This window comes from Pteronotus mesoamericanus, unplaced genomic scaffold (genome assembly GCF_021234165.1).
Source record: "Pteronotus mesoamericanus isolate MK-2021 breed Mesoamerican mustached bat unplaced genomic scaffold, CSHL_Meso_final contig_84, whole genome shotgun sequence".
Taxonomy (NCBI): Eukaryota; Metazoa; Chordata; class Mammalia; order Chiroptera; family Mormoopidae; genus Pteronotus; species Pteronotus mesoamericanus.
In genome coordinates, this window is record NW_026555267.1 from 1,959,720 (window position 1) to 1,984,487 (window position 24,768).

Genomic DNA, 24,768 nt, shown 5'->3' on the forward strand with positions numbered 1-24,768 from the left:
TGTCCAAGATGAGACCATCGTTCTCACCCCTCTCAGGCAATCCCTCTGTTGAGCCAAAGCAATGTGATTTGTCCAAGTTTCCTTTTCCAGTGTTTTTGCCCCAAGGCTCCAGGCCGCTGGCACTGAGTGGAAACTGCGGAGTAGGCTGGGGAAAAGAACTTTCTCTCTGATTAAGGACAAGAAGCCCGATTCTGGTTTGGATTTCCCAAGAGTGAAGCAACACCTAAGTTCAATGGCGATGGTCCCCAGGGATGGGTGGGTCCTGCAGTTTCGGCAGTGGTCCCTAACAGCCTGCCCCCAGCTGGGTGTGCCTGACCCTTGGTGCCAGGCAGGCCGGCCTGGGGCAGTGGCGCTGATGGCGCCTCTCCCCACAGTTCCGGAGAGGGGGATCACACTGCCACCCTGCCCATCGGAGGCCTTAGCTACGTCCGGGGCTGCACCGCATTTCCTCTTCTCCTCGAGACTGTGGGACAGTGCCTGGACGCCACAGCACAGAGGTTCCCAGACCGAGAGGCCTTGGTCGTCCTCCATGAAAACGTCAGGATGACCTTTGCCCAGCTCAAGGAAGAGGTGGGTCCTGACTTTGAACCCTTCAAGTGGGCAGGACTGCTAGTCCCCAGGCTTCCTTAGTTGAGTGGAGCCACGAGGGCAGCACCTCACTGTGGGGCAGGGTACTGGGGCTGCCTGGGAACCCCAAGGGACATCAGGAGGTGGGGACAGGGCTGAGGCAGAGGTGGCTCAGAAGCCGCCTGCATCCGCGGCTCCTGGGGCACTTATTAACTCTTCGTATTCCACGCCCTGCTCCAGATCCACTGAGGCGTGTCCCTTGTATCTAGGCGGTTCTGATGGGAACCCCTGGGCCAAGGGCTGAGGTTGGAGTCATGCGCCTTCCACTTGCCCACTCCATACCCCTTGTGCCCTGTCTGTTTACACCAGGTGGACAAAGCTGCTTCTGGGCTCCTGAGTATCGGCCTTCGCAAGGGTGACCGGCTGGGCATGTGGGGACCCAACTCCTATGCATGGGTGCTGATGCAGCTGGCCACAGCTCAGGCGGGCATCATTCTGGTGAGGAAGGGCTGGCCTGGCACAGCTGGGTATGCAGGAGGGCATCATTCAAAGGAAGCTGGCCCCTTGGAGCCAAACCAGTCCTTGGATGGGTATTTGGGTAGCTTTCTCCTGAAGCCACCAAGGAGGTCCAACGGGTCAGGGTGCTACCTCTGTCCACACCATGTTTCTATACCTCCTGGGTGTAAAGGGACAACGAGAGGGACAGGGTCTGCCCAGGACACTGATGTACCCTTGCTGTCTCTACCAGGTGTCTGTGAACCCAGCCTACCAGGCCATGGAGCTGGAGTATAGCCTCAAGAAGGTAGGTTCTGTTCCTGAGGCCAGGGCTGGGTGCGTGTCTAGAACAGGGGGCTTTCAGCGGTCACCGTGGGCTGATGGGGTGGGGAGGGCACGCACAGCTGGGCGATACCCAGAGTCTGCCCTTCCTTAGGCTGTGAGTGGGTGGGAAGAGGAGGTAGTTGGGCAGAGACAGAGCTGGTATATGTGTTGGGGGTGGCAGTACATACATGTGTCATGCCAGGAGTATGTGAGTTGGTGTGGGTGTATTAGAGGCTGGTGCATGTGCATGTCAGGGAAGTGGTGCCTGTGTATGAGAGAGAGAAACTTTTTTTAAAAAAAGATTTTATTTATTTATTTTTAGAGAGTGGGGAAGGGAGGGAGAAAGAGAGGAAGAGAGACATCAATGTGTAAGAGATACATTGATCAGTTCTTCTCACACGCCCCCAGCTGGGGACCTGGCCATGACCCAGGCATGTGCCCTGACTGGGAATCGAACTGGTGACCCTGCTGCACCAGCCAGGGTGAGAGAGAGCAACTTCTGGTGTGGACTCCATCAGACCCCAGTGTGGGGCTTTCTGCTGACTGGTTGGTTGGGGGGACTCCCCTTCCACAGGTGGGCTGCAAAGCCCTCGTGTTCCCCAAGCAGTTCAAGACCCAGCAATACTACAACATCGTGAAGCAGATCTGTCCAGAGTTGGAGAAGGCCCAGCCGGGGGCCTTGAAGAGTCAGAGGTGGGGATGTCCTGGGTTGGAAAGGGTACCTAATGTGGCCCCCTGGCCCCCTCTGCCCCCACCCATCCCCAGGGAGGAGGGCGGCGTGTCCGTGCGCCCTCCCTTGGTCCCTGACTCTCTCCATCCTGCCTCCCCCCAGGCTCCCAGATCTGACCACACTCATCTCAGTGGATGCCCCTCTGCCAGGGACACTGCTCCTGGATGAGGTGGTGGCAGCTGGAAGTAAAGAGCAGCACCTGGCCCAGCTCCAGCACTCCCAGCAGCTCCTGTCCTGCTATGACCCTGTCAACATCCAGTACACCTCAGTAAGGCAGAGGTCTTCAGGACCCAAGCCAGGGTTGGCACGCTGCCCCCCGCCTGCCCCATGACTCTTCCACCACAGACAAGGACACAACGATTGAGGCCAGGAGTGCAGACACCTCTCCTCGGCCTGGCCCTAGCTGTACCCTCTGCCCTGGAAAATAGCAAAAACTGGCGTCCTTGTCACACGGCCCCCTCCCCTGGCCCTCTTGTCCCCAGCGCAGGGGCAGACGCACTATGCCACTACAGGTCAAAGCTAGTAGAGCCTGCCTCCTCACTTAGCAGATGGGGAAACTGAGGCTTAGAAGGGGAATCTGCTCCTGAGCCACGGAGTCCTCTGAGCCACTTTGTAAGACCTTACCTTCCGCATTTCTGGATCTTAACGCCTGGCAATGTGCAGACGTGCAGTAAACCTGCGTGAGCACGTATGGAATGAATGAATGGATCTGGGGCAGCAGCCCAGTCTCCTGACTCCCAGTCCAGTGCTCTTCCATGCAGTGGCCCCGGGTGTGAAGGAGGTGGGGAGAGGCCAAGTATTGCTTGTTTGCCTTATCAGGGGACGACAGGCAAACCCAAGGGGGCCACTCTTTCCCACTGCAACATTGTCAACAACGCCAGCTTGTTAGGGAAGCGCTTGAAACTGCACCTGAAGGTGAGGGGGTGCTAGCTAACACGTCCCGGCACTCTGCATGGGTGAGGGTCTCCCTGGGCTTTCCCTGCTGGCTAGAGGAACTAGCTTCTGGAGCTTCTGGCTCCAGGATAGACCTAGCCTCATGCCTCCATCTCCAGACAGAAGAGAAGAAGCGGATAATCCTGCCCGCCCCGCTGTACCACTGCCTGGGTTCTGTCGGGGGCACAATGGTGAGCGTGCTACATGGCGCCACCCTTATCCTGTGTTCTCCGGTTTTTAATGGCAAGAAGGTGCTGGAGGCCATCAGCAGAGAGAGGTGGGCATCAGTGGACAGCTAGCTACCTGCGGGCTCACGACACCCTCCTATTCCTCACTCCTGGGGCCCGATCCCTTTCCAGGATGTCTCCTCCCTCTAGCCAGGAGAAATGGAGACAGGGTAGTGGGGGACCCCAGGAGAGCACCAGTTCCTTTTTCCAAAGGGCTGCTCCTGCCCATTCCCACCGTTGCAGCCTGGGCCCTTCCTACAGGTGCAAGGCAGGGTGGGTGAGAAGAGAGAGTTCCATTTCACTTCCAAACCTGATTTGGAGATGCCACCCCTCCTTATACAGGGGCTCGCACATTTATGGCACCCCCACAATGTTCGTGGACATTCTGAACCAGTCAGACTTCTCCAGTTACGACATCTCAAACGTGTGTGGAGGTAGGATGGGGTGAAGGGTGGCCAGGCCAGGATTGGCCCGGGTGAGCTAGATGTACGTACACCCAGTCCTTTATTTAGGGGGAAAGAAGGTCATCGTAGAAATGTGGATGGGAGGGAGGCAAATTCCCAGCAACCCTGGACACCAGCCCAAGGCCAGCCACCAAGTGTAGGAACAGGTCCAGGGTCAGGGGAGACGCAATGTTCTTCCCTAGTAAGAGCTGCAGGCGAAGGGGGTCCACTGGGCCTGGAGGAGGGAACTGTGTCAGCCCTTTTTCTCTGATTCAGGTTTAATTGGTGGGTCTCCTGTATCCACCGAGCTGGTGCGAATGATTGTCAAAAAGCTGAACGCGAGGGACTTGGTGGTGAGTGGTGGCTGGGGCTGGGGCCGGGGCTGTGGGCGGGAGGCAGGCCAGCCTGGGATGAGAACAGATGTACGGGAGTGAGAATGAGCCCAGGCTAGATTCTCGGGGTAGACCCTCTCGGCCCACCCTTCCAGAAAGCAGATGTGAGAAAATGCAGTCTGGCCTCACCAGCAGCTGGTGAGTCATGGAGACAGGGAACAACGGGGAGTAAATATTATACATACATACATTTATACTTATAGAAATCTGGGGAAGAAATGCAGCATGGGGGATATTTGGCAAAGCACCAGTATCCTGCTAGAGCATCCTGGCAGGCAGGGGCTGCCAGAGTTGAAGTATAGGCTTAAGATCCTTTCTGGAAACGAGGAGCAGAGCAAAGATCTGACGTTCATTTCCAAATGGAAGGGTAAGGGGAGCAGACGGAAGGAGGATTCTGGAAGGATGGCCATCCTGATGACCACCCAGTTCTGGTTCTGAAGGGCTTGGGGGTCTCGGCAACAGCTTCTTTGAGAGGAACCATGGTGGGGGGGCCAGGTGTGAAGGAGCCCTCGCTGTCACCCGGAGATGGTGGAGCTGGGTACATGCTGGCATCCCGAGTCCCCCTGCCAGTACGGGTCTAGTTGTGGACAGGTCTGTGCATCAGCAAAGGCTGTGGAAGAAGGTGGGGTCAGAGGTGGAGAGGTCAGTAGTTTCTCCAGCAGAAGGCAGAAACCAGTTGCCAGGACTGGCTAGATCAGGACCTGCGGTGAGGCAAGGATCGGTGTCAGGACTGCACTAACCCAGATGACTTTGGAGAGAATGGTGAGAGCTCTGGGCAGGATCACTGTCCCCTTTAGAAGGGAGCCACTCTATTCCCCTCCTCTCCCTGCAAAACTGGAGGGTCTGCATGGCCCTCTGTGGGAAGGGAGTGCCCTGTGCCACTTTCCTCACTTGCCAGAATCTCTAGAGAGGGAATGAGGACCTGCTTGCCCTGTTCCCACCTGTTTAATGGCGGCCGGCTTTCTTGGACCTCTTAGTGGGAAACTTGCAGCTGCGGAAGGCGTCCGTGTCACGGATGTGCTGGCCCCTGAACTTGGCGGGTGAGGCGCAAGTGGCATCCGGGCGGGCAGTCTTGGCTTCCAGCCACCTGGCGAGACAGAGAGATGCCAGGGCTGGCGAAGAAATGTGGCAGTGATGGAGGAAGGGACAAGTGAGCTATGGGGCCAGGATTGACTTGGATCCAGGGTAGCCTGGGAGCTGTCATCTTCATTTTACAAATGTAGGAACTCACAGAACTCCACACCTATCAGATAACAGATGTGGGACGTACGCCCAGGATATCTTAGTGCAGGGCCAGTGTGTCTCCACTGCGTCACCTGAGGGCGGGTTCTGGAGATGAGGGGGAGGGGTGCTCTCACCTCCGGAGGCCCCGGAGCTGGCAGGTACACTTCCAGGGGTTGTTGGTGAGAGTGAGGGTCTCCAGGCTGTCAAAGGGGAAGTTGGAGGGCAGCTGGTTCAGGCGGTTGTTCTCCAGATGGACGTTCTTCAGCGTGGTCACACCCAGGAAGGCGCCGTCGGAGAACTGGGGGGTAAGGTGGGCATGAATGAGCACCCCAGCCCCAGTGTCCAGCCTCTCCCAGCCCTATGGCCCCAGAGTCATAGGGTCCTTCCCTGAACATAAGCAGGAGCACCTCGAGGAATGCCACACTGTGACTAAGTTGTCTCTGATGAGTTAACATATACAACCACCTTTGTGAGATAGCTGGCGTAATTTCCAACATGCGGATGGGAGGGAGAAGTTAAGCCCCTTGCCCAGGGTCACAGTAGTGAGTAAACAGTAGCTGCAGGACCACGCCCAGCTCCTCTGTCCCTGGCACTGCCCTTTCTGCGCAAACACGGCCTCTGGGGAGGCAGCCAGAGTGTGGCCCCAGCGGCCCAAGCTGGCATATGGTGAAGCTGGTCAGTGTTTGGTGGGATGGGCAGTGGGCCCAGGCTCCCCACAGCCCCGGAGTTCTGGGACTTTCCCCAGCTCTGTCCTCACTGCCCCCTCGCTGCCTGCCAGAAGCTATTTGTGGAGACTCCCTGGCGGAGCCTCTGGCCAGGTTGGACAGCGCTAGAGGAAACGTTCTATTGGTGCCCACATCTTGGCCCAGGCGTCCCAGATCCTGCGTGGCCTCCCCTGCCCCAGATCAGTCTGTCGCCCCTGTTCTGCTGCCCCCTAAAAGGCTGCTCTGGCACTGGGGACAGGAGGCACAGAGGACTCTGGTTATAGAAGGGCAGGCTCCATCCATGTAGACGAAGGTTGGCTGCCTCCAAGGTACGGTTTTGTCCTCATCTCCATGCCTGTGGCCAGGGAGGGGTGTGCAGTTCTCTGGTAACCGGGCTGTTCTGACGGCTATCTCCTCCTCCTTGCCCCGGTGCCTGCCCAAACCTCCCGGAAGAAACCCTTGTACCGGAGCAATTTTTCAGCTCCAAGAAGAGATTCCCCCCAGACCCAAGGCAGCGCCATCTGGCCAGGTGCTGAGCATCACAAGGGAGAAAGGATTCAATGAGGTTGCAGCCAGGAGATGGGTCTGGGGACTGGAGTGGGCAAGGGCAGTCAGTAGCCTGGGGACAGTGAGGTACATTTAGTCTTCCTTCTCAGGAGACACCTGGGGACCCGTGCCAAAAGTTGACAATGATGTGTGGCTCTTGCCTTTGCTCTTCGCAGAGCTCTTGGGTGCCGCGCCTGCACTCTGGGGGAGACTCTGGTTTCTGGTCCCCATTCCGTTGAAATGGAGCCAAGAATGCAGTGGCATATGTGCATGGAGAGGGTGGTGGGGACGGGCGGGTGGAATCCACCAGGGCCTCTAGGGGGCGTGGAGGAGGTCTTCCTTGGGTATTTACTCCCCCCTCAGTCCCCAGCATCCCCCCCCCCACAGCATACATGCACGCCCCCCTCCAGGAACAGGGTCTCTTTGTGGGCCCGATCCGCCCAGCTCCTCTGGAAGCCTCCTCAATAAACAAACCTTCCTTTATGGGGTGGTAGGTTTACTGGAGACGGGAAAAACAGCAGAGGAGGGGCAGAAGGCCCAACAGGAAGAGGTGGCTGCTGCCCACAGCGGGGGGTGTGGGAGCATTGGCCATACCTCCTAGGGGCCATTGGTGGGGCCAGAGCAGCTCCAGCTCCGTGCATAAGTAGAAATGCTAGGAGGGCAGTGGTTGAGACTGGGGACGGGGGCAGCAGGGCAGGGTAGGGATGTGAGAAGATAAGGGACAGTGCTCCTCACTTTGGAGATGGCCAGAGGGACAGAGGCAATTTTAGGGGAGAGGGAATTGTGCCCAGCTGTGGCCCTGGATCCTTGGGCCTCAAGGCAGAGTAGAAGGAGCCAGGGCAGAGCTCTGCAGCCAGGAGCTCACCTTCTCCAGGTTGGTGTTGTCCAGCCAGAGGGTCTCCAGGTATCTGCCGAAAGACTGGAAGGCGTTGTCAGGAATGCTATTCAGGGGGTTGTGGGACAACTTCAGCTCCTCCACCACGCGCAGCTTGCTCAGTGCAGCCGAGGGGTAGCTGGACAGCTGGTTCTTGTCCAGGTGGAACTTGGCGAGGTTCTCCACGTCGTCTAAGGCGCCCGGCTGCAGGGAGCTGAGCGCGTTTTCCGACAGGTAGAGCCAGCGTAGGTCCTTGGCTCCCTGGAAGGCGCCGGCGCGCAGCTCTCGGATCTTGTTGTTGTTAAGTTGCAGGATGAAGAGGTTGACCAGCGGGGAGAGCAGCCCTCGGGGCAGCTCAGTCACCTTGTTGTGGTCCAGGTAGAGGTAGGTGAGCTCGGTCAGGTCGTCGAAGGCGCCCGCACGCAGCACGCGGATGTCGTTGTGGGACAGGTACAGGTAGATGAGCTGCTTGAGGCCGCGGAAGGCCCCAGCGCTCACCTCACGGATCTGGCAGTGTTGCAGGTGCAGCGACACCAGGTTAGGCATGCCCCGGAACGAGTTAGCAGCCAGCACGGGGAAGTTGTTGCGCTGCAGGTTGAGCAGTTTGGTCTTCTCTGATACCTTGGGGATCTTCTGCAGTCCCACCTTGTCGCAGATGACGTGCTGCAGGTCGCCGTGGCAGTGGCAGTTCTGGGGGCAGGCTGCCAGCGTCGGCAGCAGGCCGGCCAGGAGGCCGAGGCTGAGCAAGAGGATAGGGCAGGCCATGGCCGTGGCCGGACGCCTGGGGCCGGGCTGGGGGGCAGCGGCAGCGGCGGGACACGGGCAGCGGGAAGTCCTTGGCGCTCGGGTCTCCCGCCCTATTTATATGGTGGCCCTGACCGCAACCGACAGTGGGAGCCAGCTCCTACGTGGAGCGTCGAGGCCACCGGGCTTAACTCCCTCCCGCCCGGTGATGCACCCCCTCCCTCCACTGGGAGGGGGCGGGGCCCCCCCTCCCTCCGCTGGCAACAGTGCGGGGCTGGGACCGTGGCCCTCAACCTCATCCCCTGCTCTCAGGTCCCGCTCCTTTTCAGACCTCCTAGCTGCTTTCCCCATGCTTTGGGGCGGGGGATTGATGGGGCGGAGGTGGGAGGGGTCGTTGGTTAGAGCCCTGTGATTACACCGCAGGGATGGAGGCGGTCTGTGAACGTATTTGTTTGCTCAAGGTCGAGCTTCGTTGCCGCCTCCCCCCGCCCCCCATACACAGTGGGCCCGGTGCCCTGGACCCGGGGAAAGAGGAAGCGGGGCTGGACAGCCGGACGCAAGTCTCGCCGCGGTTGGCCAGCCGGCGGCGCTTTAATGGGGCTCTTGTGCGGCGCCGGCCGAGCGAGCGAGCCGCCCTGGCGTCGGGCTCCCCCTTCTGGCTAGAGACGCCGCCAGCCCCAGGGAGATGGGAGCTCCGTCCCCACCCCTGGACTTGCCTCGGGCTCCTCTCTACCAGCCCGAAGCTTGAGTTCCCCTGCAACCGCTCTCCTTTTTCCATGGCCGAAGCCTAACCAGAAAATTGTGTGCGCGCGCGTGTGTGCGCGGTGGTGGTGGTGGTGGCGGCGAGTGACCCAGAGAACCCCAAACACACCTGAGGACCACAGGCAGGGAGTCCGGCAACTGAACAAGCACAGTCCCGCCCCCACCCCCTTTTAATCTTCTTAAAATATCCCGTTCCCTCATTCCCATCCCCAGGGTGGTGGCCAGAGTGGCGCCAAGATGTACTTGGCAGAGGCCACACCTGGGCAGTGGCCCCAGGACTGGGGAGGGCTGGGCCGGGAAGGGGGCCGCGGTCCTGGCTACGAGGGACAAGCCCCGGACAGCTCAGGTCCTGTGGGCGGCCCCGCCTCAGCTGACCAGGCCTCCGTGTGTCTACTTGCCAGCCACCTTGTCCAGATTCCTGTGGAAAGGGGAGGGTGGGCAATCAGGGTCTCAGCTCTGGGCTGCCTGGCAGGGAATGCTGTCTGTGTTGGGGGTGAGGGAGGAACTGGACCCCAGGTTTCACAGATCCCAGCTGTGTATGAGCTATGACAGCTGACACAGAGGAAATTGGGGATGGGGGAAGTCATAGAGGACAAAGATCTGGCATCTTGGCTGACTGGAAAGGACATAGAATGCAGAGTGACTCCCTCCCTTAGTGCCCAGGTGTGGAGGCTTACCCCTCATTTAAGCCCCCTTCACCCAGTTGCCTCTAGATGGGGGTCATACTTGGCCTAGAATATTCCCTGATGGTATTTAGGCTCCGCCAAGGCTGGTTTCTGGTTTTCTGTTGCTCAGGATGTTCTAACCACTAGAGGGGTGGGGCATGAGGGACCACTGGCTTTTAGAATCCTTGCTTTGGCTGTATTTTTATTTGGATGAAAATAAAATTCACAGGGAACTCTCCAGAGCTTGGGGACACCCACTCCAAGACCAGGCACTTGTCCCAGGTTTCAGTGGATGGGGTGGGGGTGGGGTTATGTATGTGCAGCTCCCAGCTGGACCAAGGCAGGCTGGCTTTCTTATCAAGTTTATGGGAACTTTGGCTTGGAAGGGAGGGGGAGGGGGTGTTGTGGCCTGAAATCAGGATGGGTGGCTAAGGCAACCCAGGAATGGGGAGAGAAGGCTGGGTGTGGGTAATGCTGGGAGCCACAGATCGTAGTATGTGGCTGCTGCAAGGAGACAGAGACTGAGAGAGCCCTGGTGAGAAGAGAATGCCTTCCCTGCTATCAATTTCACATCTTGGGGCCCCTGTTTGTTGAGTTATCAGCTCCATGGCACAGCACCTCTGCCTCTTGACCCCTGACCCCTACCAATTGTGCCTCTTTCTCCACCATTTACTTTCCCTTGAGTTCCTTCCAGTCTATCAGGATAGCCCACCCCATCCCTCTGCAGTCTGCCAGCTCCCTTCAAACATTCTTTCTGGGCCTTCTAGGTTGCTTATGGAACCACAGAGAACAGTCCTGTGACCTTTATGCAGTTTCCTGAGGACTCCTTGGAGATAAAGGAACAAACTGTGGGCAGAATCATGCCTCACACAGAGGTGAGTCCCAGATCAGGACCCCCAGACCCCGCTTCCTGCAGAGAGCAGCCCCCTTCCCTGCAGCAGGGTCTTCCCCAGGCCTGGCCTGAGGCTTTCTTTGTGGGCTGAGGCCTGGGAGGCAGAGCTGAGCTGTGGCCGGGAGCAGCTGCCAGCTGAACTTCTCTGAAGCCTCCCTTCCTGTCTGAGGTGTGTTTTTGCCAAGCCCCACTGTCTGTTTCGGGGCAGCCAGGACAGCCTCGAAGAGGAGCCAAAGCACAGAGATTTTTTTTTCCCCCTACACAGCTCTTTCTCTCCCATAGACCCCCTACCCTCACTTCAGCAGAGCTCCTCTTTTCGTTTAGCATAAACACTGAATTTCCCAAGCAGCCTGTCCCTTTGGGGGTCCCTTGCACCTCAAGGCTGCCCCAGATCATCTCTCACTCTCAAATTCCCAGCTGTGACTCCTTTCCTGCTCCAACGCTGGTGCTTTATGCCAGCCCACGCGTAGTTTCCCTTGCCTCCTTGTGCTCTCGCGCCTCTGGGGTCACAAGGGGTCACACTGCCAGTGTCCCAAACCGCTGCTTCCCCTCGAGCCACCGCCACCGCCACCGCCACCGGGGTGCAGATCTTTCCTGCCCTCCTCCCCGGAGTGAGCGAGCGAGCGAGCGTGCAGCAGCGTTAGCTGCTTCCGACAGCCTCACTGCCCCTCTCTGCGGGATGCCCGCCTGCGAAGCATACAGGGCCAGCTCAGCTCTCCCCACTTCACAGATGCAGATGCTGAGGCACACAGAGGCTAAGCCTTTCTTTCCCTGTGGCTGCAGCTCATTTCTCCTGTCTTTTTCAGACTCTGCCTTTCTGTCACCTCTCCTGTTCACGTAGCCCAGCCACACTACCCTCTTTGGCTTCTCTATCTGCTGCTTAATGGGATGTACAAGAACACTCCCTTTTCTTCTGCACAGTTTATAATTCTTCAGCCTGCCTGACCTTCCACAGGCCTTCCCTGCGGCAGCTCCTGTCCAGCCCGTTTCCTCGGCATACCTGGCATGGGCCTCCCCTGCTCTTGCATGCCCAGCTTAGGTGTCTGACTGGTGATGGATCCATTCTGGCCTTTGTCTCCCTTCCCTGGATCAGCCGGGGCAGAGCCAGAGGGGCCTTATTACTGGGGAGAGGAAAGGCAAAGCTCTCACCCATTCCTGAATGCCCCCACGCCATCCGCATATGAGAGGGTGGGAGACCCCAGCCTGAAGCCGCCCTGTCCCAGGCCCAGATCGTGAGCATGGAGACAGGGGCCACAGTAGAGCTGAACACACCCGGAGAGCTGTGGATCCGAGGGTACTGCGTCATGCTGGGCTACTGGGATGATCCCCAGGAGAATGAGAAAGTGGTTGGACTCCAAAAGTGGTACCGGACAGGGTAAGGGTGCAGGGCGAGGCGGAGGGTTTGGCTGCTGAGGGGAAGCTGGGGGTCCTGAGGCTGAGCTGGGGACACTAAACTAGAAGAGGGAGAGTATATGTGTCAAGATGGGCCCTTCACGGACTTGATCTCCACAGTGTGTGAAATGCGGTGACCACAGTCAGTACATAGGGCTCCTGAAAGGCTCAAACGCGGTACTGATGAGAGTGGCCAGGACGGTGCACTACAAAATCCGAGCCAAGGTTTAGTCACTCGTTTGTTAATTCAGCAAATTCTTATGCACTTGTCCCGTGCCAGCACTGTTCTAGGTGCTGGTGGTCCAAGGGGAAGCAAGATGAGAAGGATCCCACTCTTACTTCTCACATGTCTGGTGGAGCGAGACAGAGACAAATAAGATAATTTCAGACATTGATAAAAATGAAGAAAGTAAAATAGGATCAGAGGAACGAAAGTGCTGCTAATAGGGAGGGGAGCTTCTCTAAAGTTTGGGTTGTCAGAGATGGCCTCCTTAGGATGGAAATGTTTGAGCTGAGACCTGAATGATGGAGAAAAAGCCAACCACAAAAAGCATATGTGTAGATATGTGAAGAGAGAGATTATGTTATGGGACTGGTTTGTTTTTTCTGCCTCCCCCACTAGATTGTAAGTTTCAGGGAATGTCTTCTTTATGTTGTATCCTCTAGAATCTAGAGCAGTGCAAAACATGTATTAGGTACTCAATAAATGCCTGATGAATGAGTGAGCAAGCCAGCTGGCCGAGGCAGGGAGGCCATTTCTGGCCTTTCCTTACAGAGACATCGCCACCATAGATGAGCAGGGCTTCTGCAGAATCATAGGCCGCTCCAAGGATATGATCATCCGGGGCGGTGAGAACATCTACCCTGCAGAGCTGGAGAACTTCTTATACACACACCCACAGGTGCAGGAAGTGCAGGTGAGGCACCCAGCCCTGGTGAGCCCCCAGGAGCAGGAAACACAGATGGGGATGGGGATGTCTGACATCTGTCCGTGCCTCTGGAAGGTGGTGGGAGTGAAGGACAACCGGATGGGGGAGGAAATCTGCGCCTGCATTCGGCTGAAGGATGGGGAGAAGACCACGCCAGAGGAGATCAAGGCTTTCTGCAAAGGGAAGGTGGGAGCCTCGACGCACCGCCAGAAGATGGCGCTCGGTTCTTCAACCCCCTCTCCCTGTCAACCACTCAGCCCACTGTCCCCTCCTCCAACCCTAGTGACCTTCATTCAGCCTCATGTTTTGTCTCCCTCCGGTCCACAGATCTCCCACTTCAAGATTCCCCGATACATCGTGTTTGTCACTGACTACCCCCTCACCATCTCAGGAAAGGTGTGTACGGTGAAGAAGGTGGGGGGGGGAGGAGGGTAGCTTGGGGCCTAAGTCCAGAAGGCCAGGCAGCCCCACCTCTGCTTCCCTCAGCAACAGGTAAGAGTCTGGCAGTATGATGACCAACTAGTCACATTATCCTGGTTTGCCCCGAAGTTTCCCTGGCTTTAGCCTAAGAAACCCCTCAGTCCTGGGCAAACCAAGGCAGTTGGTCTCCCCAGCTGGCGGAGGCCACAAGCCCGGGACTCACTCCTTTCTTTCCTCCAGATCCAGAAATTCAAGCTTCGACAGCAGATGGAAGAGCATCTAAATCTGTGAATAAAGGGGAGGAGACCCTCCCTGGCCCTCCCTGACCTTCTCCCACATTCCCCTCCTCTGTTTTTTGTGATTTGACATAAAGCTTCTCTGTTTGCTTTGGCCAATCTCTTGCTGGTGTGATCTATTGGCAGCTACTATGGGATGGAAAAGTGAAGAAGCCAAATGGAAACTAGCACTGTCAGACCTGTTCCTTAGCAATGATGGTGCTAAGCACTTTGGTTTGCATTATCTACTTAATTTAATCCTCACCTAATCCCTTTGGTATCTCATATTTTTAAAAACTATACTTATTTCTTTTTCACATTGTCACCAGATTAGTCCAGCAAGAAATGTTCTTTTTTTATAACAGCTTCTTTGAGATATAATTCATGGACCATCCAAAGCATGCATTTAAAGTGTACCATTCTCCCTGGCCAAGTAGCTTAGTTGGTTGGAGCATTGTCCTGATATGCCAAGGCTGCGGGCTTGATTCCCTAGTCAGAGCACATATAAGAACCAACCAATGAATGTTTGGATAGGTGTAACAACAAAACGATGTTTCTCTCTCTGTCTCCCCCACCAATTTCTCTCTCCTCCTCCCTCTCTAAAAATCAATAAAACCCTGGCCCACCAGCTCAGTTAGAGCATCATCCTGATATGCCAAGGTTGTGAGTTTGATTCCAGTCAGGACACATATAAAAATCAACCAATAGCCCTGGCTGGTGTGGCTCAGTGGACTGAGTGCTGACCTGTGAACCGAAAGGTCACTGCTTCAATTCCTGATCGGGACACTTGCTTGGGTTGCGGGCCAGGTCCCCTGTTGGGGCTGTACCAGAGACAGCTGAATCTCTTGCACATTGATGTTTCTTTCCCTCTCTTTCTCCTCCCTTCCCCTCTCTTTAAAAATAAATAAATAAAATCTTTTTAAAAAAACCCCACCAATGAATGCATAAAGAAGTGGAACAACAAATTGATGTTTCTCTCCTTTCCTTTCTCTCTTTCAAATCAATACATAAATTTTTAAAAATGTAAAAAAAATCAATTTAAAAAATCTTACTCTTTCTTTAAAACAAAGTGTACAATTCATTGACTTTTAGTATATTCACAGATATGCGCCACCATCATCACAGTCAATTTTAAACATTTTCATCTCCTTAAAAAGAAACTCCAGGGGGGAGGGGGATCGGTGAAAGTGTAAGAGGGTATGGGGGGATAAATGGTGGTAGAGGAAAAAAATCCTTCATATGTTAAAAAAAAAGAAAGAAAGAAACTCCCTACCTTTTAGCTATCACCCCCCATCTCCCTACTCTCTCCTTCCCCCACCACCCCCTCAAGCAACCTAATTTTTATTATTATTTTTTCATCAATGAACCTGGGCTTCTCTGGTGGGCAGAACCAGATAAAGCAGGCTATAACTTGATCCAAGAAATAAAAACAGTTCTCCCTGCTTGGAATACTCATCCCCTAGTGTGTCCGCTCCCCTTGTGCAAAAGAAACATCGGTTGGTTGCCTCTAGCATGCCTCCAGCTGGGGACCTGGATCACAACCCAGGCATGTGTCCTGAGCGGGAATCAGCCAGCAACCTTTTGGTTTGCGGGATGATGCCCAACCCACAGAGCCACACAAGTCAGGCTCTTCACTTTTTAGAAAACGAACATAAGTTTAGGATATTCTGGGTGCCAGGCATTTTCTTGAAATCTTCCCAACAACCGTGTCAAGTAGACATTAGCCCCATTTCACAAATAATGAAACAGAAACTGAAGGTGGCTCGATGTCTTGCAGAAGGTCACACAGCTGGAATTAGAACCTAGTTTTCTAACTACAAAACCCATGATCTTTCAACTTCATGAGACAGTTAAGGTGCCTGCTTTCCTGGCCCTCCACCTGAACTCTGTTTCTCCCACAGATACCATCCCTGACTCACCCTCCAGCAGGCATAGGGGCGGAGGTGGCCTGACCTAGGAGATGCCTAGCGATTTCCCCTGGCAGTTTCTGCCCTTTCAGTATCCAGCCCAAGTGTCGTCTCCTCCCACACTGACTCTGAGGCCTTTGCAACATGCTGCCCCATAGCACAGAGCAGGATGCCCTGGTATCCGGCAGGTGAATTAATATATGTTGCCTGTTGTCTCTTCTTGGTTTGCTTCTCCTACCTTATGCACTTGTATTGTGACCTGGTCTTATGCCTCTGATGTCCCCAGCGCCCAGCTCTCTGCCAGGCACATAATCTGTGAAGGCATTCACTGAACGAACTAAGAATTCCTAGATGGGTCAAGGAACTCGGCCCGGGACAAGGCGCCAAAAGCGGGCAACTCACCCCACATCCTTCTCCCAGCCGCCCGGGAAAGGCCGGGTGACTGCGGTGAGCGCATAGGTGCCCGGCAGGTGGCGCCGCAGACCCGAGTTCCCGGGTCCTCCCGGCAAGTTGTCAGACGCGGCGCTCGGTCACGCAGCCCCTCTTCCGCTGGGGTGGCCCAACCGATTCGTCTCTGCGCGCATTGTGCGCCCTGAACGCGTCTCGGGTTCGCATTCCCCGTGCACCAGGCTGTCCCACCGCATTGCGCACCATGACGCTTCCCGGGGCCCGGGCGGGGGCCCGGGCGGCGGCGGCCACAGCAGCCCAGAAGCGCCGCCGCGCGGAGGGCGCGGGAAGATCCCTGAATCCTGTGACCCCGAGCCAGCGCGCGGCCCTTTACGTCCACGTGAGTGGGAAGGAGGAGGCCGAACTTCGGGGGCGTGGCCGCTCTGGCCGGAACCTACATAGTGACTTGACACGCGTGGGCCCACCTGCCGACCTCCCTCGCCCTCCAGGCGAGGCCTTGGATGGGACCCGGTGTCCTGGCAGGGAAATGTCTGGGTCCAAGGACCTAGTCTCTGGTGCTCAACAGCTCAGTGACCCTTGACCATGTTATTTCCCTTCGGAACTCAAGTTTTGTGTTATTGAAATGGATATAATAATAACCAGTCCCACCTGTCTTGGGGGTTGCGTGGCTCAGATGACGTAGGCACTGTTGACCGCCCTGGCATGGGGATAGGAATGTGTGCGACTGAACCCTGGAAGTGAACCCAGGGCAGTCTGGAGTCACCTCTCGCCCCCTTCAAACACTCTTTGCCCCCAGTGGCCCTACTGCGAGAAGCGCTGCAGTTACTGCAACTTCAATAAGTACATCCCGCGCGGCGTGGAGGAGGCAGCTGTGCGGAGCTGCCTGGTGACTGAGGCTCAGACGCTGCTGCAGCTCAGCGGGGTGCAGCGGTGGGTACCAGGGGGCCAGAGGCAGGGCTTGGAGGGAGTGGATGGGGCAGGTGCTGCAGGCATCCGGGAGGGCTCTCCCAGGTCTCATCCTCTCCATCTTCCTTACCCAGGGTGGAGTCTGTGTTCTTTGGTGGGGGCACCCCCAGTCTGGCCAGTCCCCACACTGTGGCTGCTGTCCTAGAGGCAGTGGCCCAGGCAACTCACCTGCCTGCAGACTCCGAAGTCACATTGGAGGCCAACCCCACTTCTGCCCCAGCCTCGAGGCTGGCGGCATTTGGGGCAGCAGGAGTCAACAGGTTGTCCATCGGCCTCCAGGTAACCGATCTTACCCACCCCATCCCAGGGCACCCAGCCCTTCAGTGCTGTCTCTCCTCTGGTCACACTCATATACTGAGCTCCTTCTGGGTGCCAGGGCCTAGTAGGTACTGAAAAGTGTATGGTGACACTTGTGTAATTATGTAATTGTCTGCTTCTGTGCTAGACCTCAGTCTCTGCCGGGGGGGAGGGGGTCATGCATGCCTTTTTGTTCATCACAGTATTCCAAGCATCCACCATAAGGCCTAGCACACAGTGGATGCTCACAAAAGATTTGTTCTGTGTTTGGAGATGCAGGAGGAGGCAAGCAGGTAGCCAGATCACTGCAGCATGGTAAAGGGGGTCTCCGCAAAAGGCCTTCAGAGTACAGACTGAAGGGCATCTCAGTCTGATGAAATCATGGAAACCTTCCTGGAGAGGTGATGTTTGAATGAGGAGGTGTAGTTCACCCAGGGAGAAGGTGTGGGAGGAAAAGACACCGGATATGGCAGAGGCTTGCATGTTTTGGGGGAGCTGTGAGTCATTCTTTGTGACTAAAGAGACTGGAGACAAGGAAGCCTTCAGCGCCCTGCTAGGGAGCTTGGGTTTTGCCTAGTGGTGTCAGGGAAGCCATTAAAGGTTTTTAAATAGAAAGAAATGTATTCCTCTCAGGTTGAACCCTTGTGTTTTCAAATCCAGGATTGCTTTCCCTACTTGTAACACATGTACTGCTCACCATAGAGACCACAGGGCTCAGAGCTTTGACGGGACATACTGAAAGGGACACACCATTTCTGACATAGTCTGGCCGCAAATGCATATATATCCTCAGGAAAACCTAAATTTAGAGACTTTTTGTGTGTGTGGTAAGAACAGATAACAGGAAATTGACCTAATCTCTTAACAAATTCTTAGTATACATTATACACTAAACATTTGTTAACTATAAGGACAGTGATGTACAGCAGATCTCTAGAATTTCTTCATTGAGAGACATTTTGAAAAACAACTGGCCTTTATTCTTCAAAAATGTCAGTGTCATGAAAGTCAAAGGAAAGCTAAGGATCCAGACTAAAGGAAATTAGAGACAATGACAGCTAAGTGCAATGTGTGAACCCCGACTGGATCCTGGAGTGGGGTGGGAAGAGGAAATTAGAACGGTAGACATTATTGGGACAGTTGACCGAATTTGACTATGACTACCTATTAGATAATGGCATTGTATCAATGTTACATATCCTGAACTCTGTAATTGGATTGTGGTTATATAAGAGAATGTCCTTGTTGTTAGGAGGTACACACTTAAGTATTTAAGGGTGAAAGGGTACAATATTTAAGTTAATTAAACTTAAACAACCAGTTTGCAAATGTGGTCAGTGGCTACCATATTCTACTAAAATGTTCTATATCTGCACTGACCACATGCCAGTAAACACTTGGAATGTGATTATTTAAATTTAATTATCTTGAAATTTAAATAGCTACGTGTGGTTCATGCCTACTGTGTTGGACCTTGCAGATATAGGACATGATTGCAGAAAGTTCTTCTGGACAGCGCTGCTCTGTCACTTACTCTCAAATGATTCAACATCATACTAGTATGTGTGTATATTTATAGAGAGACAAAGCAAATGAGGCAAGATGTTAGTTGGTAAATCTAGATGAAGGTATTTATTGAAATATTTTTTTCAAATTTTTTATAGGTTTAAGGTAAAATTAAAAAAGACTCTTGGCTTTGGGCCAGACAGTCCTAAATTCCAGGTCTGACATTGCCACTGTAGGGACTTGGGCAAATTACATAACATCTCTGAAAGTCAGTTTTCCTCTCTGTAAAATGGAGCGAATGTTGGAGAGCTATGAGGATGAATTAGGCACTGCATAAAAATGCTTGGCACCTCGTGACCCTTTGGTGAATGCTTTACCCCTAGTTTTGGCTTGACCCTCCGCCTTCAGCCGCCTGCCGTGTTCTGCGTTTTCACCTGTATCTGTGTCTGCAGTGAGGTCAGTCAAGTGTTTTTGTTTCCCTCTGAACTGGCCTGTGCGCTTACACCAGGCCCTCTCTCCCCAGTCCCTGGATGACACTGAGCTCCAGCTGCTGGGGCGGACACACTCGGCCAGCGATGCTCTGCGGACACTGGCAGAGGCCCGCTGCCTGTTCCCCGGGCGTGTGTCTGTGGACCTGATGCTGGGGCTGCCGGCACAGCAGGTGCGGCCGTGGCTCGGGCAGCTCGAGGACCTGCTGCGCCACTGCGACGATCACATCTCCCTCTACCAGCTGACCCTGGAGCGGGGCACTGCCCTCTTTACCCAGGTGCAGCAGGGTGCCCTTCCTGCCCCAGACCCTGAGCTCGCTGCTGAGATGTACCAGGAGGGCAGGGCAATTCTTCAGGAGGCTGGCTTCCGCCAGTATGAGGTCTCCAACTTCGCCCGGAATGTGAGTCCTGGGGCTGATGGCTGAAGGTGGGGAGTGGGCAGGCTAAGGTGTGACGTGGGAAAGCGGCCCCAGGGGAGAAGGGTCTCTGGCGGGACCCAGACCTGACACCTGAGACCTGAGGTGGGGAGACATTCTAACCAGGGGCCCTTTCCCTGAGCAGCAACGGGGCTGCCAGCTTTGCTCTGCACTGACTATTCCCTCCCCGCAGGGGGCGCTTAGCACCCACAATTGGACTTACTGGCAGTGTGGTCAGTACATTGGCGTGGGGCCTGGTAAGTCCTCTGTGAACTATAGAAGGGATGACTCAGGAGTGGAATGTCATGGCTGTGTGATCTTGAGCCACTTATTAACCTCTCCAAGCCTCTCTTTCCTCATAATTAAAGTGTGGCAAAAAAAAAAAAAAAGGATGCCTTAGAACGGTTGAGTATGTTCTTTGAGGTGCTTGATAATGCCTGATACCACGACTCTCGGCCTTTGGCACACTGGAGGGCTGGCTAGAACCCAGGTGGCTGGGCCCCACCCCCAGAATTTCTGATTGTACAGGGCAGGAGGAGGGCCCAACAACTTATGTCTCTAGCACATTAGATGCTGTTGGTCCAGGGATCGCCCTTTGAGAACCACTGACTTAACATCTGACAGGCACACAGTGTTAGCTGATATTAAAGCGGGTGTGGTTGTTGATGTTATCAGGGGCCCATGGACGGTTTATACCCCAAGGGGCTGGAGGCCTTGCTCGGGAGGCTCGGATCCAGACCCTGGAGCCTGACAACTGGATGAAGGAGGTGATGCTGTTTGGTCACGGTACCCGGAAGCGCCTCCCCCTGGACAACCTGGAGCTGTGAGCATCTGAGGGCACAGGACTCCTCCCCGTGCTCCTCTGCACCCCAGACCACCTCCATGTGCACCTTTGTATTTCTTGCCTTGCCATGCCCCATGCTGCCTGATCCTCAAAAGCCCCCCATCACACATCCCAGCATTGGGCTTGAAGACTGGGAGAAGCACAGGCCTCTTCTCCAAGATCCCTTGATGGCTTTCCTTTCAGGCTGGAGGAAGTTTTGGCAATGGGGCTACGCACAGACGTGGGGATCACTCACCAGGTAAGGGGTCAAGGGGCACACTGCTTCCTCCTAAGCCATGTATAATCATTTTCTCTCTTTCTCTATGCACACACACCCTTCCCCTCCTATTCCTCTGGGGATGGCAGCTGGAGGGCGGGCTCTAGTCCAGCCAAGGCCCGATGGGCAGAACCAACGGGCAGTGTGGTGCAATGGTGAGAACCCCAGACTAGGGCTGCAGAGACCCGGCTCTCGTCCCCTCCTGCTGCAGCCCTGGGCACACACCCTGTCACCTCTCTGAGCTTCAGCTTTCTCCGCCGTGTAGGGGAAGAGACTAGATTAAGGGTTTTCGAATGTTTTTAAGCAGCACTGAAAGCTCAGATAGGAAGTGCAGTAGATGATCAATCACATTCAGGGCTGCTCTGGATGAAGTCGGGGCCACAAAGCCCTGGCCACACCCTGAGCCGTGGGAAGTGGGGGTGGCAGAGGGGGTCTTGGCTCAGCTGGGAGCTGGGCTGTGGCCTGAACACGGAGCGCAAGTGCCCACGTCCCTGCCGCCCCGCTGGCCTGGGCCTGGCCTGGATGAGGGTGAGACGGCTGAGAGTCCTGCACCGGACTGGGCCCTTCCTCACGCCTCACCACACCCCCAGACACACGGCCCAGAGCAGCCCCCCCCAGCTACCTACCCTGTGGTCCCTGCCCCTCTGCCCCTTCTGGTCGCCCCAGCACTGGCAGCAGTTTGAGCCCCAGCTGACCCTGTGGGACGTGTTCGGAGCGAGCAAGGAGGTGGACGCGCTGCTGGAGCAGGGCCTGTTGCTGCTGGATCACAGGTGTGTTGCGGGTGAGGCGGGGTGGTTAGGCATCCCAGGAAGCCCTGGCTACAGATCACACACCTGGGAGGAGTGAGGAAAACCGATGGGGAGGGGCCTGTGGGTGCCGGTGGCACTGGTGGACGGTAGGCACCGCGATCGGTAAGATGAGGCAGTCACAGCCAGGCCTCTTGCTTTTCCAGGGGTCTTCGGTGTTCCTGGGAAGGCCTGGCTGTGCTGGACTCTCTGTTGCTGACCCTTCTACCTCGACTCCAAGAGGCCTGGCAGCAGAAAACCCCTTCCCCGGTGCCAGGAGAGTGACAGATGTCCCTGCATCCCAGGTGGGCTTGGGGCTGGGCTGACACTACAGACATCTCCCCTGGCAGGCGCTGTCTCGGTTCTGGTCATTGCTCGGGCCTGGCATCCTCAGGGGACCACCTGCAGTGAGGTGGGTGGGAGGACCCTTCCGGCCCGGGAACTGGTATCAAGTGCGCCCTCCACTGCCAGAGAAAGGGTAGTGATTTCTGCAAGTGCCTCTCACCAGTGGCCTCTAAAGCGAGTCCTGGCTGGGGAGAGACTCCGAGGAATCGAGCTCTCAGGCTTCCGGACCCTACAATACAGGACAGGACACAGAAGGGACAGAGCTATGCTGGCAGGCCCATGTGTGTATCTAGCACAGCGGCCTGCTGGACCCTGAGAACAGTGGGAAAGGTCAGAGCAAGCCTTGCCCCTTCTCTTATGGCAACCAGGGTACGGTTGCGGTGTGAGGAGCCTCCTGGGTTTCCTCCCCCGTCCCCTCTCCCTGCAGCCTTTCCCTTCAGAGAGTGAAGGTGGGCCGCGGGAGGGGGGTGTGCGCAGAAAAAGGGGAGAGGAGAATTCAGAACAGACCCAGAGCCGTTTACTTGCAGAAATGGTCACCCGCTTTTATTTAAATGGCCTAATAGGACTGTCTGGAGCCTGTCTTAACTATGGGTCTCCCCTTTGTCCGAACCCCTTCATGGAGTGTGCAATCCTGACTTGGGGGTAAGAAGCTTAGTTTAGGCTGAGATTTCCTCTTGTTCCCTGACAATTATTTACCCAATGATTTTAGCATCTATCAATAATCCTTGTCTAAGTCAATGGGTAGATCGAGGTTTGCAAAATGTTAGTTTTTAACTCTATCATTCCAGCTACGTTCATTAATTGGCATTCATCCATATAAAAAGAGCTTTCCCTTTCTGAAGGGCTGATACTCTTAACCTAGAAATTGTATGCAGGGTGTGTGAGAGAGAAAGCTGTTTTCCTGTGAAAAGGTTTCATAATTTTTCACATCAAAGAATACCGTGATCCCAAAAGTAATTTAGTACAGCTGCAAATTGGGGTGTGCTCAGCGCAGCCTCCAGCTGGGTGACTGTGGATGGGGTTCCCCACCCCTTAGCAGTGAGCACGTGCATTTCCCATGCGCCTCATGGGTGTGAATATAAGTCCCTCTGTGACCCAAGGTAACGCAGTAAGTGTTACTACCTCTCATTTATTCATGAAATATTCAGTAAGCACTGCTGGTGTGCCAGGCGCTGTGCTGGGCACGCACAGAGGAATAAGACCTGTCCCGGCCCTCAAGGAACTCACCACCACGTTGGCAGATATGTAAAGAGATAGATTTCCGGATTGTCACTAAGGATGTGCAGGCGGACTATGAAAGGCTGCGGACACATCTGGTTCTGAGGGGCTGGGAGCAGAAAGGAGGAAGGCGTTTTTCTTACTGCCTCCTCTGGCCCTGGGGCAGCTGGCAGGGTGGCCTGTGCTGCCCAGGGGAGCCTCTCCCCATGCCTTCCCCGATCTTGATATTCAAGAAGTGAGCCCAGGGGCCGGAGCAGGTGCGCCATCAGATAACCTGGGCCCGCTCAGGTTTCTCCCAGCGGCCAGGGCTCGTGCCACCTGAGACGCCCAGGCTCCCTGCTTACGAGGCCTGTGCAGACAGCCTGGACAGGAACCAGGGCCAGGTGGGGGTGGCACGGACCAGCTTCTGTGACTCAGCCTGGTCCTCCTCTCTGCAGCCGAATCAGGATCTCCTGGAAGTAAAGCCTGGGAATCTAATTTATTTTTTTAAGATTTTATTTATTTATTTTTAGAGAGAGGTAAAGGGAGGGAGAAAGAGAGGGAGAGAAACGTCAGTGTGAGAGAGAAGCATCGATTGGTTGCTTCTTGTCCGTGCCCCTACTGGAAACCAAACTTACAACTCAGGCATGTGCCCTGGCCTGGGATCGAACCAGTGACCTTTCGCTTTGTGGGACAGCGCCCGACCGGCCGAGCCACATGCCGTCAGGGTCCAGAAATCTAGTTTTTAAATGCTTCGTAAGTGGTTCTAATCATTGTCTGCCTCCGACCCTGAGAGGCTGGGGTCAGGAGGCATGAAGGGACATAGCGGCTTCCCTCTGCCTCCAGGCCTTCTTCCACAGCTTGTCCTTCAAAGGGATCTTCCACATTGAGGCTTCAATTGTCATTTTTCACCTGCCCTACTAAAAAAATCCAGGGACACTACTAAAAGGGGTGAACAAACTACTTCAGTGATGAGAGGAGTTGGGAAAATGTAATATGTTGAGTGTGTGGTCACAGCTTGAAGGACCAGACCTTCCTCCTACAAGAGCACTGACAATTTTAGAGCCCTCCCCTTGAGCCTCCCCACGCCCCGCCAAGTAGTGTGAGGTATACAGGGCAGCTATTATAATTTTCATTTTACATTCAAAGAGGCTCTCTAACTTGACTCAAGTTCTGGGCATCCAGAACTTTCTGTTACCTCACTATACTTACTGTGGGTCCAGGTCGACTGACCTGTCTCTTAAATTAAGCAAAATCCTCACCTCTCTCTGGCCCCTATGCCTCAGGCTTGAAGCTGCCATTTTGGCCTGGCGCTGGGTAGCTCAGATTCAGTGTCCGTGTTTTCTCTCCTGAAGAGGCTTGAACAATGGGAACCCACGTGTCCCATCTCCGTGACACCATCCACTTCCTGGGACAGAACTGCGTTCTGCAAAGAGAAGGACTTTAATAATAAAATTGCTGTTGACTGAATGTTTGGGCCCCCCGAGAAATCGTGCGTGGAAGCCTCATCCCTGAGCTGACGTACTGAGAGATGGAGCACTGGCCAGTGATTAGGTCATGAGGATGGAGCCCTCATAATTGGGACCAGTACCCTTTCCTAAAAGACCTCAGAGAGCTCCCTTGCCTCGTGTGAAGACACGGAGAGGACACTGAATCTGCTGGCCCCTTGCTCTTGCAGGCTCCAGCCTCTAGAACGATGCGAAATAAATTGTTGTTCAAGCCACCCAGTCTATGGTGTTTTTGTTATAGCAGCCCAAACGGACTACGACAAGGATGACTGTGTAGTAGACTGCGTTATTGGTCGAAATGCTTACC

The 24,768-nt window shown here is 55.1% G+C and overlaps 3 protein-coding genes across 3 annotated transcripts in view; 2 read left to right on the forward strand and 1 right to left on the reverse strand.

Moving 5' to 3' along the window:
• The window catches only part of ACSF2 (acyl-CoA synthetase family member 2), a 29,866-nt gene extending 15,381 nt beyond the window's left edge, over positions 1-14,485 (forward strand). Inside the window, exons 2-16 of the mRNA XM_054585394.1 lie at positions 375-570; positions 937-1,065; positions 1,316-1,369; positions 1,961-2,079; positions 2,219-2,384; positions 2,936-3,031; positions 3,169-3,326; positions 3,619-3,710; positions 3,996-4,072; positions 10,398-10,505; positions 11,746-11,897; positions 12,690-12,831; positions 12,919-13,029; positions 13,171-13,239; positions 13,504-14,485. Of these exons, the coding sequence (XP_054441369.1) occupies positions 375-570; positions 937-1,065; positions 1,316-1,369; positions 1,961-2,079; positions 2,219-2,384; positions 2,936-3,031; positions 3,169-3,326; positions 3,619-3,710; positions 3,996-4,072; positions 10,398-10,505; positions 11,746-11,897; positions 12,690-12,831; positions 12,919-13,029; positions 13,171-13,239; positions 13,504-13,554 (1,720 nt within the window). The 3' untranslated portion in view covers positions 13,555-14,485. The remainder of the gene's footprint in view (positions 1-374; positions 571-936; positions 1,066-1,315; positions 1,370-1,960; positions 2,080-2,218; positions 2,385-2,935; positions 3,032-3,168; positions 3,327-3,618; positions 3,711-3,995; positions 4,073-10,397; positions 10,506-11,745; positions 11,898-12,689; positions 12,832-12,918; positions 13,030-13,170; positions 13,240-13,503) is intronic.
• On the reverse strand, positions 4,300-8,307 carry CHAD (chondroadherin). Its single transcript, XM_054585395.1, has 4 exons — positions 7,451-8,307; positions 5,470-5,633; positions 5,053-5,198; positions 4,300-4,721 (listed from the first exon to the last, which is right to left on the reverse strand). The coding sequence occupies exons 1-3, from the start codon at positions 8,222-8,224 to the stop codon at positions 5,057-5,059; spliced, it is 1,080 nt and encodes a 359-aa protein (XP_054441370.1). The 5' UTR covers positions 8,225-8,307; the 3' UTR covers positions 4,300-4,721; positions 5,053-5,056.
• A 1,597-nt stretch (positions 14,486-16,082) lies between the features above and the next one.
• Positions 16,083-21,705, forward strand: RSAD1 (radical S-adenosyl methionine domain containing 1). Its single transcript, XM_054585525.1, has 9 exons — positions 16,083-16,232; positions 16,650-16,783; positions 16,894-17,098; positions 19,146-19,511; positions 19,720-19,783; positions 20,202-20,349; positions 20,554-20,608; positions 21,293-21,396; positions 21,579-21,705. Exons 1-9 carry the CDS (start codon positions 16,098-16,100, stop codon positions 21,694-21,696), a joined length of 1,329 nt encoding a protein of 442 aa, XP_054441500.1. The 5' UTR covers positions 16,083-16,097; the 3' UTR covers positions 21,697-21,705.
• Positions 21,706-24,768: the final 3,063 nt, after the last annotated feature.

What these genes read in the sequence shown, in the direction of transcription:
- CHAD (XM_054585395.1), bottom strand. Translation starts at nt 8,224, where the DNA reads ATGGCCTGCCCTATCCTCTTGCTCAGCCTCGGCCTCCTGGCCGGCCTG. An exon ending in ACAACACCAACCTGGAGAAG is followed by an intron (nt 5,634 to 7,450) that starts GTGAGCTCCTGG and finishes CTTACCCCCCAG; the next exon opens with TTCTCCGACGGCGCCTTCCT. An exon ending in CAGCTCCGGGGCCTCCGGAG is followed by an intron (nt 5,199 to 5,469) that starts GTGAGAGCACCC and finishes CTGTCTCGCCAG; the next exon opens with GTGGCTGGAAGCCAAGACTG.
- RSAD1 (XM_054585525.1), top strand. Translation starts at nt 16,098, where the DNA reads ATGACGCTTCCCGGGGCCCGGGCGGGGGCCCGGGCGGCGGCGGCCACA. An exon ending in CCCCTGGACAACCTGGAGCT is followed by an intron (nt 20,350 to 20,553) that starts GTGAGCATCTGA and finishes CTTTCCTTTCAG; the next exon opens with GCTGGAGGAAGTTTTGGCAA. An exon ending in CTGTTGCTGCTGGATCACAG is followed by an intron (nt 21,397 to 21,578) that starts GTGTGTTGCGGG and finishes TTGCTTTTCCAG; the next exon opens with GGGTCTTCGGTGTTCCTGGG.